Genomic DNA, 14,704 nt, shown 5'->3' with positions numbered 1-14,704 from the left:
AATTGTAGTCTTATGAATAGCCATAACATCAATCCTTTTTACTGTGATTTTGCTGTAAGAGGGGTTACTAATAAGAATTGCTGCTTTAATAAATAAACTGGTTCTAAAGGACAGGACTAGTTCATAAAAAACAATGGTTACTCAGAACAGTTCAGAATCAGGCCCTGTATAGGCCCCATCACTAGCATCTTACCACTTCTTTTTTCTCTTTTGTGAATGAGAAAGGGGAAAAAATAGTACAATTCAGCAGGGAAACCTAATAATTATCTTACATGATAACCTCTCCCAGCAGCAGATGATGTACTCACTTTGGCAGCACTAATGACTGTGGCAGTGTAAGACTGAATGTTGTCTCCACAGGCTCCACCACGGGACTGATGGCATCGGATCAGCTACAGAAGAAAGACAGCAACCAAGTAACTACTATTAAACTGCACAAACCCATAACCCATTACCATAACTCTTGTTTATCGTGTACAGTGGTGTGCATTTTCCTACAAACAGCAAAAAGCCCTGCTGAGACACTTAACCCCTTTTTATAATCTTCTGGGTGCCACCCAGACTGTCGCGTACGGAACTCCAGTTTTCAATTACCAGATGAACAGTCGCTATGAATTCATAAACTTTGAAATGGTGGGATTTGGGGTCTGGCAGTAACACCACAAATAAATTTAAATAAATATAATCAAAAGCTTTAGCCATGTAAATGTAACTTTAAATATCTGACATTCTAAGAATCCGAATGTGGCTTTGCTCTCCTCTTCACGACAAGCAAGCAGATCAATGACAAAGGAAGAGAGCTACTTTAAACTTTACATTTAATAGATTAGAGGACTGTACGTGGGGTTTATAGCATATTGCCTTCCGTCAAATTTAATAAATCAAAGTAAGACTCTTCTACCTTCCATTAACCTACAGAGACGGTTCTTGTCACTGAACCCTAACTCTCAATAGAAGCTCTGCTTCTTACTAAATAAAATGGCAAAGAATTATGGATATTTGATACTGGTACACTGGAACACGTTGTCTGTTTAACTGCTTTTGCTAAAAGAAAATTAAAAATGCTTGTAAGATATTTGTTTTGAGAGTCATGCTTAGATAAAGAATTAAACTAGGGAGAAAGGGGAAATCCACAGAGGATATACCTGGGAACATGGGGCTAATTACATTCATTTTCTGATGTGATTCTTTGGTTGATGAGCAGTTTACACTACTGGCAGTAGCACCTTCTGAATCCCAAGCTGACTGACTGTGTTTAATAAAACCACACAGGTGTGACACTAAAGGAAAGGCAGTCCCCAGTTTGCAGAAAAATCAGTTGTGCTCAAAAGAGTGTAACAACAAACACGTTTACAAAGCCTGCTGCTCTGATGATTTCTGATTCAGCACTAAAATAAAGATATTCCAGGCACAGGTGGAAGGGAGAAAAAACATCTGCTTTGAAGTATAAATAAGGCATTAGAAGATGAATTTAAAGTTTCCAAACACTTCAAGCTTTAAACACACAGACCCTTCTCTGGCCCAGGGCAGGGTGAAAAAGTGATAATTGTTTTGTTTGGGATCTATTTCCTTCTTCTGTCCAGAAATAAGAAAAATTAATTCAACCTTTTTTTCCCCCCACCCAGAGCTTAAAAAATTCAGTAAGGACAGATTTCCTAATCTACAGAATGCATTACTGTGTTGTCAAACAAACTTGCAGCCCCGTTTCAACTGTTTGCCAGCACAGACGTTAAGAGTCTTTGCTTCCTGCCTTTCAGAGGAGTTTTAAAATTACAAATACAAAACATATTGGTTACTGAGTCACTCCCTGACCATATCCATTGATAGCTCTCATCTCTGCCCATGCAACTTATGTATTTATACCCTCCAAGTTCATGAACTTAAGTCAAACGTGCAAAGCAAAGATATGACACATATGGATACCGAAGCATGACTAGTACGGGTCAAAGATTAGGTCTGTCACATTATGCAAGTACTCTTGCAAAAGATCTCTTTTACATAGCTTATTTCTGAGATTGTTTCTAAATTTTGTTTATGGAATAGGAACAAAAAAAAAGAATATTTTTTGAAAGTAAATCCTTCCTTACCTTATTTTCTGCATAAGCAAGCCAACGGCTTCCAAGGGCAATAGGATTCATGTTTGGCCCTGGACAGGGATAGCAGCCTGAAAAGTTTTAATAGGCAGCATTAAGAAACATTTTACAGACTTGTTACAAAGAATTTTACTTATGCCAAGAAAACAAAAAGTCTAAACAGAAACCTTTCAATTGCTAATATCACTCAGTAAATGCTTGCATTTTTGTTCTGAAAGATAAGACTGTGGTTAGATGAACTATTTTGAATGGTTAATTATGTGTAAATATCAGCTTTTCCTTATGCTTGCATTTTTTGAACTCATTTTGATATAGCATGGCAAGGGGGATATTTAAAAGATTGACTCCATCCATTATGTATCTTCACATCTTAATTAATTTTGCTTCATTGACATGTTTCAATTGGTCAACACTTCCAGTTAACTTCAAGCTTCTCTAGATTCTTGTGGTATAAAATAAAGCATTGTACTTTGGTTTTGTTTTCATAATTCTACACACAAACCTCCCAGAAGACTTCTGCATGTGCTTAACCTCACACTGTGGATTTGTCATTCCTTTAAAATCAGCAGCAAAGGTCCCATCGTTCATCTGCTTTGTATTAGCTGTGTTTCCATTAGGAATAGATATATACATATGCATAAAATGAAAATAGAACGCACAACTGGGAAAATCGCACTATTAACTACTAAAATTAAAAATCGAACATTTAAAAACACTAAAAACAATTCGATAACAGCTACACATGAATTAAAGGCTGACCATGGGGGCTGCTGTGCCAAGGTGGGAGGCTGAAAGTTCACAAACCACAGTTGCAGAGATGAAACCACAGTCCTGTTTACTGATTAGGGTCCTGATAGCAAGATTTAAGCTCGAGTGTTCCAACTTCAGCTGGTAAACAAAAGCCTTCAGCCACATGCACAGTACCATCTGATAGATCTAACTGTGGCATCACTTTGCAGGCTTGCAGAACAGCCAGAAAGGTGTGCTGGAGTGATGTTACTTAAGGCATGCTGAGTATAGTTTGAAAAAGGAATTGGAGAAAACTGAAAGATGTTTGATGGCATTTCACTGTGCAAATGCAGAAACAGTTTCTCTATGCTCTTGCTAAGACAAACAGCTCCTTATCTCCACTTTATAAAGCAGAGTGCTGAGGGTATTGCAAAATTTGGAAGATCACAGCAAGCTATTTCAAAGGTCATAAAGCAAGAGAAGGGAAAAGCAGCAATTCATCGAATTACATCAATCTCAGGCCAGGAAAGTAAAACCAAGCGAGTATTTTCTAAGGCCTTATCACTGCCTTGATCTCAGGAAGGAAAACGAACTCTGAAGAGATGATGCCACAATTGTTATTGCATTCCAGAAGTGCATAAAATGTGGGTAGCCAGAGACTCTTATGGAACAAAGAAAGCAAAAAAAAAGGTTGTAAATACAACCCTAGGTTGTAAATACAAACGTGTTCTTCCGATGACATTATAGATCACGACCAGTAAAGGTTTAATGCTGACTTCTGCTTCAACAGTTCTCATCTGTGTCAGTAAAGACATTCAGGTTCCCCAAATTCTTTTTATTTTTCTCCATTTTTATACATAAAATATATTACTGAAAGCTGTCAGATGAAAACTCTCCTGATTGAAATCTCTACAGAGACTTTAGCATCAGTGTCTTGCATCCCCCAAGCTCTGCAAGCACTCGCAATGGCCTTGCAACCGAAAACAAAAGGTCATCACTCAACAGATGCCTCATAATGAGGAGCGCAAGCAGCGCAACAAGAAGAAACTTCCATAATGGGACAGGGGGCTGGTCTCAATTATTGCAGTGAACTGAAGTAATTGAAGAAGTACAGAACAGCATTCTTCTTCAAATTAAAAATTAATCAAATACAAAAAGTAGTTATCTTTAAAAATGGACTGTTTTCACCAAACCTATTGTAGGTGGGTTGTTCCACGTACTGGATTTGGTCGATTAGATACAGCTCCACACACAAATCAGCCACTTCTAATAATATCCTCCACAGAGGTCAACAATTCAACTTAGCGCTAAACTCTTTTCTCTGATACAAAAAACAGAGTAAGAAAAAAAAAAAAAGAGCTATTTCCTCCTTTTCTTTTCTTTGCAAATCTATGCATTTTGAAAACATGCAGCAGTACAAGGATAAACAAAGGGTTATACTTTATGGGAAGGAAAAGCAAATTGTTTTTCTGCTTTCCAAAAAAACAGCTGGAGTCAGCAGAACATCATCTACCAGGCAAATGAAAAGACAGACACAGCGTGACCTACCCGGCTCGGCCGCCCAATCCCTGCAAGCCCAGCTCTCTTAAAGATTAACTTCTATTTCTACTAAGCTTCAAAACAACTGAGGAAAAAAATCCATTCTAAGCAACAACAGCAGCAATTTTAGCATGTTTACAATAAGAATGAACATAATGAGAATGCAGAACTAACTGTCAAGAAGACCAAAGTATCCAAGTTTTAATGACAGTATGGAGAGGTCATCCAAGAAAAGATCACGATGGGAAAGTCCTTCCAAAAGTACAGCAAATCAAGCAAGTACTAAAAAACATGAGACCTTACAGTGAGCCTTACGGGGACTATCTCCCATGAAAACACAGGAAAAAACTATTGGAGATGCTTTAAAACACTTTTAAGTACACAACTGTCGTCTCTCTCTGTGCTCTGTAAGGACACACACAGGAAATACACTACTTAAAGCTGCGAAATGGCAGAACTAGAAAAACACTGTTCTGATAGTCTGAATGAATCCAAGCATGATCCCTTCTCTGGCCTCAGCAAACCCCTGCGCACAGCAGCTCCAGCACTGTGTCCCCACACAGGGATAGCATGGGTGCCCCAGAGCCTCCTGTCCTGGGCTGTGGTCTTCCCGGTCTGACCTACATCAGTGTGGTACCATAGGTTGATTCTTCAACACCTCAATTTCTGTTGTTCAGCTTTTTGTGATTAATTGAAATGGGAGATTCCACAGTTTCTTCCTGTTGTGCTGTATTTCTATATTTGTTTTTACTGATTACATAGGAATCCTAGAAGTTACTTCAGGCTCTCCAAAGAGCTATACAAATGTTTGCTTAATGAGTGACTGAAAAGAAGGTATGTTGATTTTCCATTACTTTTCAATTACTTGCATGACAATCTGCCACACTGCCCATCACAAACACAAACACCTCATCTTCTTAGGCTGAAAATTCACATAAATACCCAGTTCTCTCATTCTGGATGTTTCCACTGCTGTATGCTCCTACAGAAACTAAGACTCCAGTCCCTTTCTTAAATTGTTTTCAAGAGACTCATCTCCTAGCTTCAGTAATGTCCGTGTGAATACAGAGACAGCAGCCAAGAAGAGAAAAGCAACACATGCCTCTCCCCCTCTTGCTTTTAAACAAACAGCACGTTGGGAAACACTGCTAGGAGAAAAAGGACTATTATGCAGTCACATCAGCCATAACAGAGATTAAGGCAATAAATCACAAGCATGCCTCTATTAAATGCAGCCCTCCATCAAGCTGCACAGGTTTTTCATGAGAAAGAAAAAGCTTAAAAATGAGATAGAGAAATAAAATCCCAGTAGGAGATGCAAAGCTGGGGACTGAATTCTGCAAAGATTTCTGATGGCCATAAAAACTTGGTGGTTTGAACTTCACATCCAAGCAAGCATTCCTTGGAATCCCCCAGGCAATCATGTGCCTCCAGCAGCCCCATTCTCCAGGAGACTCTTAAGAACAGCACCATGAGATCCAGCAGCACCTTCATGGGCACTGTGCATCCCAAAGCACAGATGTGCCCCACCCTAAGAGATGCTGCACACAAGCCAAATATAACACAACCAGCACTGCCTGTTGGAAAAGATACCCATGCAGGTGGACTACTGCCACAGTTCAGGCTGCAGTGTTCCCATCTGGTCCCTCTGCTGCAACATCCTGCACTGCCTGAATGGTTCTAAATGAAGGGTGAAGGCAGCTCCGATTGCTGCAAAGCGTTTAAACATGCAGCAGAAGGCAATGCTTCTCTCTAGAAAAACCTGACACTAAGTCAGAGCATGACTGAACTAAATCAGAATTTACTTTCTCTTTTACCTAAGCCACACCACCCATAGCTGATCATGGTGCCTTCCACAGGGTACTGCTGGATTTCCTTCTCAGGCTGCATTACAGCACGCTGCAAAACACCTTGCTGCAAACTGATGTGCAAATGAACACAGCAAAGTGAATCAATGAGTCAAATCAGAAGTGCCCACAGGTGGCCTTTCTTTCCTCAGCTCTCATTGACGTCCCATGCACCAAAACAATCTCAATCTTTTTGGTATCAGCTACAAGAATGTTTCTCATTCTTATCAGGCCTTTTCTCTTCACTGCGTGTTCCACACCTTGTATCTCAGAGGAATGCTGACTTCCACTCATTGGCTGTAGCTTATAACCAATTAGCAATTTTTTCTATGTTTTATGAACTACACAGCACTGGGGCGTAAGGAAGTTACAAAATCACTTTCAGAACTGCAATCCAAAGCAGCCAGAAAACAGATCCATGACAAAGAGCACAGAAAGGGTACAAAAAATAAATAACGGGTAGAGTGATACCCTTGTTGAAGGGGAATTGTTTATTCCAAGGCAAACATATAATATAAGCTGTTTTATCTAATATTTTCTATTTGTTTGTGCTTTTTTTTTTTTTTTTTTTTTTTTCCAGCTTCACCAAGCAAACCAAATCTATTTGTTTATAAACTGTATAAAGAAATATTGTTTATAAGATCCTTCGGGTTCCATCTAGATGAAAGGCCCCATGTAAACGTTAGTGCTCTCACACTGTCACATACTTTCCAAAACTCCGCTATTGTTTTTCTACTTCCTTCTGTTTAAGTATCACCCATAAAAACAGAGCAAAAGAGCAAACCAGCAGGATGCACCCTACTGTGAAATCATGCTTGCCATCCAAGGCTATTTTTTTTTTTAAATAATGATCTTGGTGTTATCATCAGTACAGCCACAAATGTTCCATACGCTGCTATCATCACCCCTTGCAGGGCAAGGCTCTGATCCACTTAATGTTCACAGCAGCTTCAGTCCTGCAGTGTGTTAGATTTAAACACATACACCTGCACGTGTGTTTGTGTACATATATATACATACATATATAGCTAAGATACAATTCACAGGAATGTTTGGCTTCTCTTCACTGATTAAAAAAAACCCACTGTGAAATGTGAGCTTTCTTCCCATCTGCTTCAGGACTTTTGATCTGCACTGAAGAGCCTCCCCCTCCCCAGGCCCAGAAATCCTATCAATTATTATACCATGTGGGATGTCCAGGATAAACGCCACTTACTGATCACAGCTGAGAAGGGGATTGTACATTCCTCCAGAAGTTCTGTTTGTAACTCCTCAGGCATTAAACCTTCTCATGAGACCTTCACTGTTTTTACTTCAAAGCAAAGAGAGCAAAACTGCTCCCCGTGTGCCTATCAGGGAAAAGGAATTCTAGCAAAGCTGACAAAAATGTTCAAGAAAAAAAAATAAAAGGCCAAGATGATTTCCAGATCAGACCTGTGACAAACTGAAAGCAATGTATTACTTCTTGCATGTGAACATTCATGAAAGTATGAATACCACATCCAAATTGCAGAATGGAATATCAAATGGTTTTTTTCCTTATTCTGAGAGATGCAGGTATAGGGTGTATTTAACATATACCAAATAAGTTTCACTTGAGGCTGAGCAAGTCTTTTGAGACTTTATATACAACAAAGTACTCTGACTAAAATCTAGAAAATTAGCTCTTAAGGCTCTAGCTGCACAGCATCAATAGACATGTGGTGCCAGCTAATGGCTGCAATAACTGTCTTCATCCCTGGAGAATAATGGATGGAGAATATATCAATAGGAGGAGTGGAAGGGCCAGAGAAACTGAGCAGGCACTTGTTATCGGACACAAAGATGATGCCACATGTATGATGTTATCTGTGATAATCCTTACTTAGGGCCCAGGGGGTGGGAAGGATATTCGTTATAGAGAAGAAAGTATCCATCAGGCCATATTCATAATCATCAATGTTCCACTAAGTAAGCATTTTTGGAAGAGGGTTGTGGGAGCACTGATGTAATAGAAATCAATGAAATTCAGCTTTTCTGCATCTGTTCTTTAGAGCAAAGTAGGAAGAAGAGCTTGTACATCACTTTTGTCTCCGACTGTTCAATCACAGAGTACTCAGAAAAAGACTGAAGGAAATCTTGTGTAAACTCTTAACCACTTAAAAATCTGTTTTCCACACCTTGACACTCACAGCTACCAAAAGGAAGTGCATTTTTATTACAGGCATCAAACTAATTTCTGATGCTTGGCCACGTGAGCACTTAAAGCAGCGCAGGTTACAAAACTGCTATTTGGCTTTATGCACCCCTCCATGCAAATCTTTTCTTAGTGAAACTGAGCTGGATCCAAGCATAGGCACAGCAGCATGAAGTGCCATAGGAAATCACAGCCTCAAGCCCTTTGCAGAATGAAGTTACGCCTTTCCTTCCTTAGCAAGTTAAAAGACCTCACTGAGTAGATCAGAGGACATCCTGGTCTTTTTCTATGACTACTCACAGGAGGTTTTCGAATCAAGTTTAAGCAGCTGTAACTCAAAACACCAAGAGTGGAGCACCTGTACACTGATCCTTCTCACAAGGCTCTGCTGGCTGGTGGCCATTCCAGCAAATCCGTATTTTTCTATCTAATCACAAGCACAAAAATTAAAACAGTTATAACTATACCAGATTTGCTCCATTGGACCTGAAAAATCAGGAAACACAAGAGTTAAACATTCCAACGGCAGCACGAATTTGACCATGTTCTACATCCTGAATATTTTATGGTATATTTATTACAACAATATATTAAGCTACACATTTAACCACAAAAACAAAAACAGAAAGACAAATACTACTCATGTGCAACACAGCTGCTTTAGCATTGCTGAGGAACATCAAACTTCAGAATTCCTGACACTGTTTTTAATTGTACATTCTGCATGTAATTTCTATGTGTAAATAGTCAACCAAATGGGCAAAAGCTTCTGCTTAATTATGTTTGCATTGCAGCTGTCTGCGTGAGGTTCCAGGGCTCCCACGCTACTCAGCTGATATGAATGGAAGATGTGATTTGCCCGTCACCACTAAGTCCTCTTTAAAAAACATTTTCTTTTTCCACACAGTAGTTTACACAGTAAAGGAAACATCTTCAAAGGCCCACTGATCCCATTTTTATATTTTTGACCTTCTAAGCCATCACTTCTGACCAAAAGCTGTCAGCTAACACAGCTGAGCATCTTCTCCATGAAGACGAATCCTCTGGGCAGCGCTGCTGTCATACTGCCTGGGCTGCAGTGCACTGGGATGGCCCCAGGGGAACCAGCCAACCCTTCTGCAGGGATGCTCCAGGCATGGAGACAAGGAGGCCTACAAGACCTTTTGCTAAGCTGCCTTTCCAGAGATTTCTCCTTCTCCAATTTAAACTGACTCTGCCCTTTTCTATATAAAAAAAAGCAAAACAAAAAACTCACAATGACACAAGAGTCCAGCTGCTGGCTACTTGACCCACTGTCAGAAACCAAAGCAGTTGACTAGGTAGAGCATTTGTACAAAATTTCAAAGACAAAGAGGCGTAACTTCAGCCTCTAAAGATGTATTCCTGGGTCAACGAGATTTCAGCACATCCAGAATCCGCAGCCTTCAAAGTGCCAAAGCACAGCACCTGCTTGATGGCACGACTTATTAAGGGCAACAACGAAGATTCCAAATGCTCAGCACATGCTGGCACCTGCCCTGGCTCCAGAAAGGCGCCAGGGAATAGCACACATGGTGCAGTGCTACCTGGGCATAGGTGTGTAAAGTGGGCACAGGGAGGGCTCTGTCTCCATATGCACAGGGCATAATGTGGGCTGCGCATGGAGCACCCCAAAGCAGGGAGAAATGTTGGGAACATCCTGGGTTTCTCATGTTACCAACAGCACGACTGGAGAAATACAGTGTGAGCTGTGACATCTCAGAGCTGGGATTTTCATATCAGAGCTGCGCTTATCCTCTTTAATTCCACTGCTGTTTCACAGAAAGGCATGGAAATCCAAAAGTTACAGCGAGGAACAGGATATCCCCGTTCCTCAAAATACAGTTAAACAAATTCATTTCTAAAAACATACTAAAGGGTGGTTTTCTTTTGCTTGTTTGATTGTTTTGCTGTTGTTTGTTTTTTTTTTACCAGCTACTTCAACTAGAACTGTTAAAATACACATTTAATCTAGATGTGTTTTTTGTTTGATTTGTTGGATTTTTGTTTTTTACCTGCAGTAAAGCAAGGCTCGTACTCTGCCTCTCTTTGGTGGAGTAAAAAAGAGAAGAAAGGAACACGAGGACAACACAAGTCCCTTCCCATCTGGTTCTAAACACTGAACCCAAGCAGATTCTTATGCATCTTACATCCACGTATAGGAAGAAACTGACACCTATTGGCAACTTTAATATTACTGCATAATGGTGCTCCAAACGATTACAGGACAGAGCTTCTTGTAACCAGGTTTTTCTTGATACACACAGAAAACACAGAAAGATAATTGAGAACTTTTCCATTTGAAACTGAAAGTACACCCAGGAAATTTCAAGTTTCCTTTTCAACTGCAAAACATCAATTCTTCCAAACTAAATTATCATCTTGGAATAATGCACACATTTTAAGTGGCAGTTCTAACTGACAGACACTAAGACTACCTACACAGATTACAGTTTAATTCTTCTGCAGTGAATACCTCCTTGGTGTTCACTATTACAAAGACACACTGTCTGTGAGCAGGTAAATTACATCCTTATCTTACCTATATCAGCAACAGGTCAGAGTAAAAGCAGCAGAAAACATACCACTACTCTCTAGTAACACGTTGATTACTTGGTTACAGATGTTGGGACAGCAAAGGGACACTTACTGTAGAGGAATAGCTGTTGGAGAGTCCTGTCTGTTACAATCAATTGCCCACTACTTTGAGGCAAGCAATAAGCTACAGCAGGATACAAGGGTCTGAGCAAACAGTTCCTTCAGGTTCAGGATATATGTAAAGGTATCTGCAAGCAAATACCTACCTGTGGTTTTACTACTACAATACATTACTGACCTATTTGAGCTCTGGAGCCTGATGAAGTAAAGAAAAACAAAAAAAACCAAATGCATCTTTAGCCTAAGGAGTAACAGAACATAACAAGAGTACAAATTGCTACCTGTTTGTTCCCAAAGTGTTGCTGTCAGACACAATCCAAAATTCAGAACTTGAACTCTTTGCACGTATTTGTGCAAAAGGAACAGAATACTTCAGCCACCCCGTGACATCAGTGCAGGTGCTTGCCAGAACCATGAGAAATTAACTATGGCAACAACACAAGCAAAACAACATGCAAGAGCCACAGATCCACAGAGTAACACCTGTTGGTTTTTGAAGCAGCAGATTTCCTTTAGCCTTGGCTGTAGCCATGGAGACCTGCAGATGCTTTCAGGATTTAGAAGTAGAAATGTTTTTAAAATCTGGTTTATCTCATGTCACCTCAGAGCAAAAGGACTGAACCCAGAGTTATACGTACTTGTCACAAAGAATTTTTTAGTGAAAGTGCAGCTGTCAAAGGCGGCGATTTTCTCTTGCAGGACTACGACGAGTATTCTGAAAACAAAGAAATGGAACGTGTACTTTAAACATTAAATGCATTGGTTTAAAGATTCAATATCTAAATGTAATTATTTCAAAAGCATCAATATAAATTCTGCTGTGATAAAGTGCCAGGTTACCAACACATGGCAGTTATTGAGGATTCTCTCTCATCCCAACCACATAACCTTCATTTCAGGAAGTACACAGATCTGATACAGAACAACACAGCGTATTTATGATTACCTTCTGCAGTAAAAGCTCCATTAGAAAGAAAGAATGGAGTTGCAAGGATCCTGAATTACTTCCAGTGACTCAAATAACGAATCAAAAATTGGTAGAACACAAGCAAAATTTGAAATAATCCCATTGCCCATCAAATTGCAAATTCATTAAGCCACTGTATTTTTCTTCATTAGAAACAGGATTTCTTTTCATACCAAGATCATCATCACGCAAACCCGTGATAAATTTACACCAATTAGAAAAATTACACGGGCATATTTGTGACTTCACTTGAACGTGCACACATTTATAATGTAACAGATCTGTTCTTCAGCTGGATAAAAACCCATGACAGCTGTGTGTGAAACACCGCACTGCCTAAATGAACAAGGGCCAAAGATGCAAATTTGGAAAGTACAACATCTTCCAAGTTTAGTAACTTCTCAGTACATGTCCTTTAGTAAATGGTGATGCTAACTGGCCACATGCCTGCTTCAAATAGCACCAACAACTCAATGAGAGGAACTGAGATATCCTAAATGTAATTGACTTAAGATTTTTTATTTCCTTGTTTCTTCAGTTGTCAAATGGATGCTTCTCCATCCCTTTCCAAGTTATAAAACTCCATTTTATGTTATAATTTCTGCACATGACTTAATATTTGTTTCAAACAAAATAAAGTTTCTTGTTAAAGCATTTTCCATCACCTAAAACAAAGGAGTGGAAAACAATAGAAACCTATCAACTCTCACTCCTTTCACAAGACTGAGAAAAAAGTTACTAAATGAATAATGGAAAGACTTTCAATGCATGTGCAACTGTAATGTATATATAGAAAACCTATGTATATTTGATTGTAATATTTCCCAATCCTGTTAGATTTTTCTTTTCTGCTCTTTGTAAGAGTGCTGTCATTCCCTATAAATGAAACCAACCTGATGGACAATTCTAGACTATAAATACATAAATAATAAACAGTTTTCCCTTCTTCTGCTACTCAAGTTTTATTTTAAATCCCAAACTTTGGACTCCATTAGCCCATTGTATGGTTAACGCACCATTAGCACTGCACTTGGCCACATTTAATGCATTTTCATTGTGAAATTGTGAGCTTTCTGTGGATAATAACAGAATCTGATATGTTCCAGAAAAGCAGCTACCCTGAATACAGCCACACGGCTTTGAAGTAGCTTTTGCATTTTTACCACTTAGGAAAAGAAACATTAGACCTTTTAGTTAGGAGAGACTTTGAATGATGATTTGCCTTTTGACTGTTTTCACAATTGGATTTTCCTTCTGCTAGGAGGCCAGGCTGGAAAGATTTACTATCATCACACTGTACACAAGGGAACTTTAAATTTTTCAAGGGACAGTTGCACAGATAAGTAGTGAACTACTTCTGACAGGCCTTTAAAGGAGCAGGGACCAATTCCTGGCATGTAAGTCAGCAACTCAACTACTGTAGTTGATCTATTTCTTGATATAATGACCCTACCCACACCTTATGGTGTGTAGATTGAGTGAGGATAACAAGCTCTACCATGTTCTATTTCTTTACAGACATTTATACCACCAGAACTTCATTATATAATTGGTTGTGTTATTAAAGGTGTTTGCTCAGCATTACTGTTTTTCTTCTGTTTCTTTTTACTTGACCTAATTTAAGACATTAGCATTTAAACTGGGTAGGAAGAAGCATCAAAGCAGCACATATGATGGACTTGGGTCAACAAGTTCTACCAGGAGTACTAAAGGATTATCACAAAATATCATCATGCAAAAGATGGATCCTAAGTTTTCCGGTCTTCTTTAAAAACATACAGTAAACTACAGGGGTATTCACTTTTCTATGTCCAATGTTTAGAAAAATCTGATCCCATGAGTGCATAGAATCAAGGTATTTACAACCTGATATTCAGTCTTCCAAGTCAGAAATTAGCTGACAAGTCCAACTAAGAAATGCTTTGTTACTTTACTCCGGAATTGTTCTCCATCGAGCACAGTTTATGATAGGATTTTTTTTGTGGATATGCAGGAAGGCAATGCACATGGCAAAACAATGAAACACAAATGAAAGAGACAAACCCTACACAGCCAAGTTAGGCACCACTCAAACTGTGATCTAATTTCTTTATCTATCGGCAGAAGACAAAGGATTCCACTGATTCCTATTCACTCTCATCACAATTAAGGGAAGCTTAAATGATTTGATATGCAAAATGCTTTGCTCCAAGGAAAGGCACTGGAGAAGCATACTGTTGTATTCAAAATATTACTTGAGAAACAGCAAACAGAAGCTAAGCTTGCAACAAAATAGTAAAACCAAGGAGCGCACATACCAGAAACCGCATTCATTACTGAAATCTTGCATGCTTTAACACAGAAAGTTATATAGTAAACATCCTTACCTTTTATTGCAATGCAGATCATAAATAGGAGTTTTGAACTGTATAGACTTGACCATCTCTCCTGTTCGTAAAGAATAAAGGTCCACACAGCAGTAAGGTGGGCTTGTGCTAAAATGAATAAAGAAACATGGGATTTTAACAGAAAGAAGGAATTTTTGGAAAGCGATTTTCATATTACTTCAGCAGGACAAAATAAAACTTCATACTTTCAGCCATAAAAGCATAACACTGATGAACACAGGATCAGAACAGTTTCCTACATTTAGGGAAGGTATGATTACAAACTGAGTTACAATATCCACAGTGGTCAA

General features: G+C 39.1%; 1 protein-coding gene across 17 annotated transcripts in view; it reads right to left on the bottom strand.

Moving 5' to 3' along the window:
* Window positions 1-14,704, bottom strand: part of BCAS3 (BCAS3 microtubule associated cell migration factor) — a 299,190-nt gene that overhangs the window by 244,037 nt on the left and 40,449 nt on the right. For all 17 annotated transcript variants that reach the window (XR_014936381.1, XM_085521677.1, XM_015880751.3 and 14 more), the window contains exons 8-11: window positions 14,394-14,501; window positions 11,699-11,775; window positions 2,088-2,164; window positions 309-392 (exon numbers count right to left, since the gene is read on the bottom strand). Coding sequence is in view for 16 of the 17 variants with exons in the window: in XM_085521677.1 (XP_085377803.1) it covers window positions 309-392; window positions 2,088-2,164; window positions 11,699-11,775; window positions 14,394-14,501 (346 nt within the window). In the remaining variant the exon portion in view is untranslated. The remainder of the gene's footprint in view (window positions 1-308; window positions 393-2,087; window positions 2,165-11,698; window positions 11,776-14,393; window positions 14,502-14,704) is intronic.

Source organism: Coturnix japonica, chromosome 22 (genome assembly GCF_054131305.1).
Source record: "Coturnix japonica strain WE chromosome 22, WE-NBRP24, whole genome shotgun sequence".
NCBI lineage: Eukaryota > Metazoa > Chordata > Aves > Galliformes > Phasianidae > Coturnix > Coturnix japonica.
The sequence above is the reverse complement of the archived record's forward strand: the minus strand, read 5'-3'. Positions and strand labels throughout refer to the sequence as shown.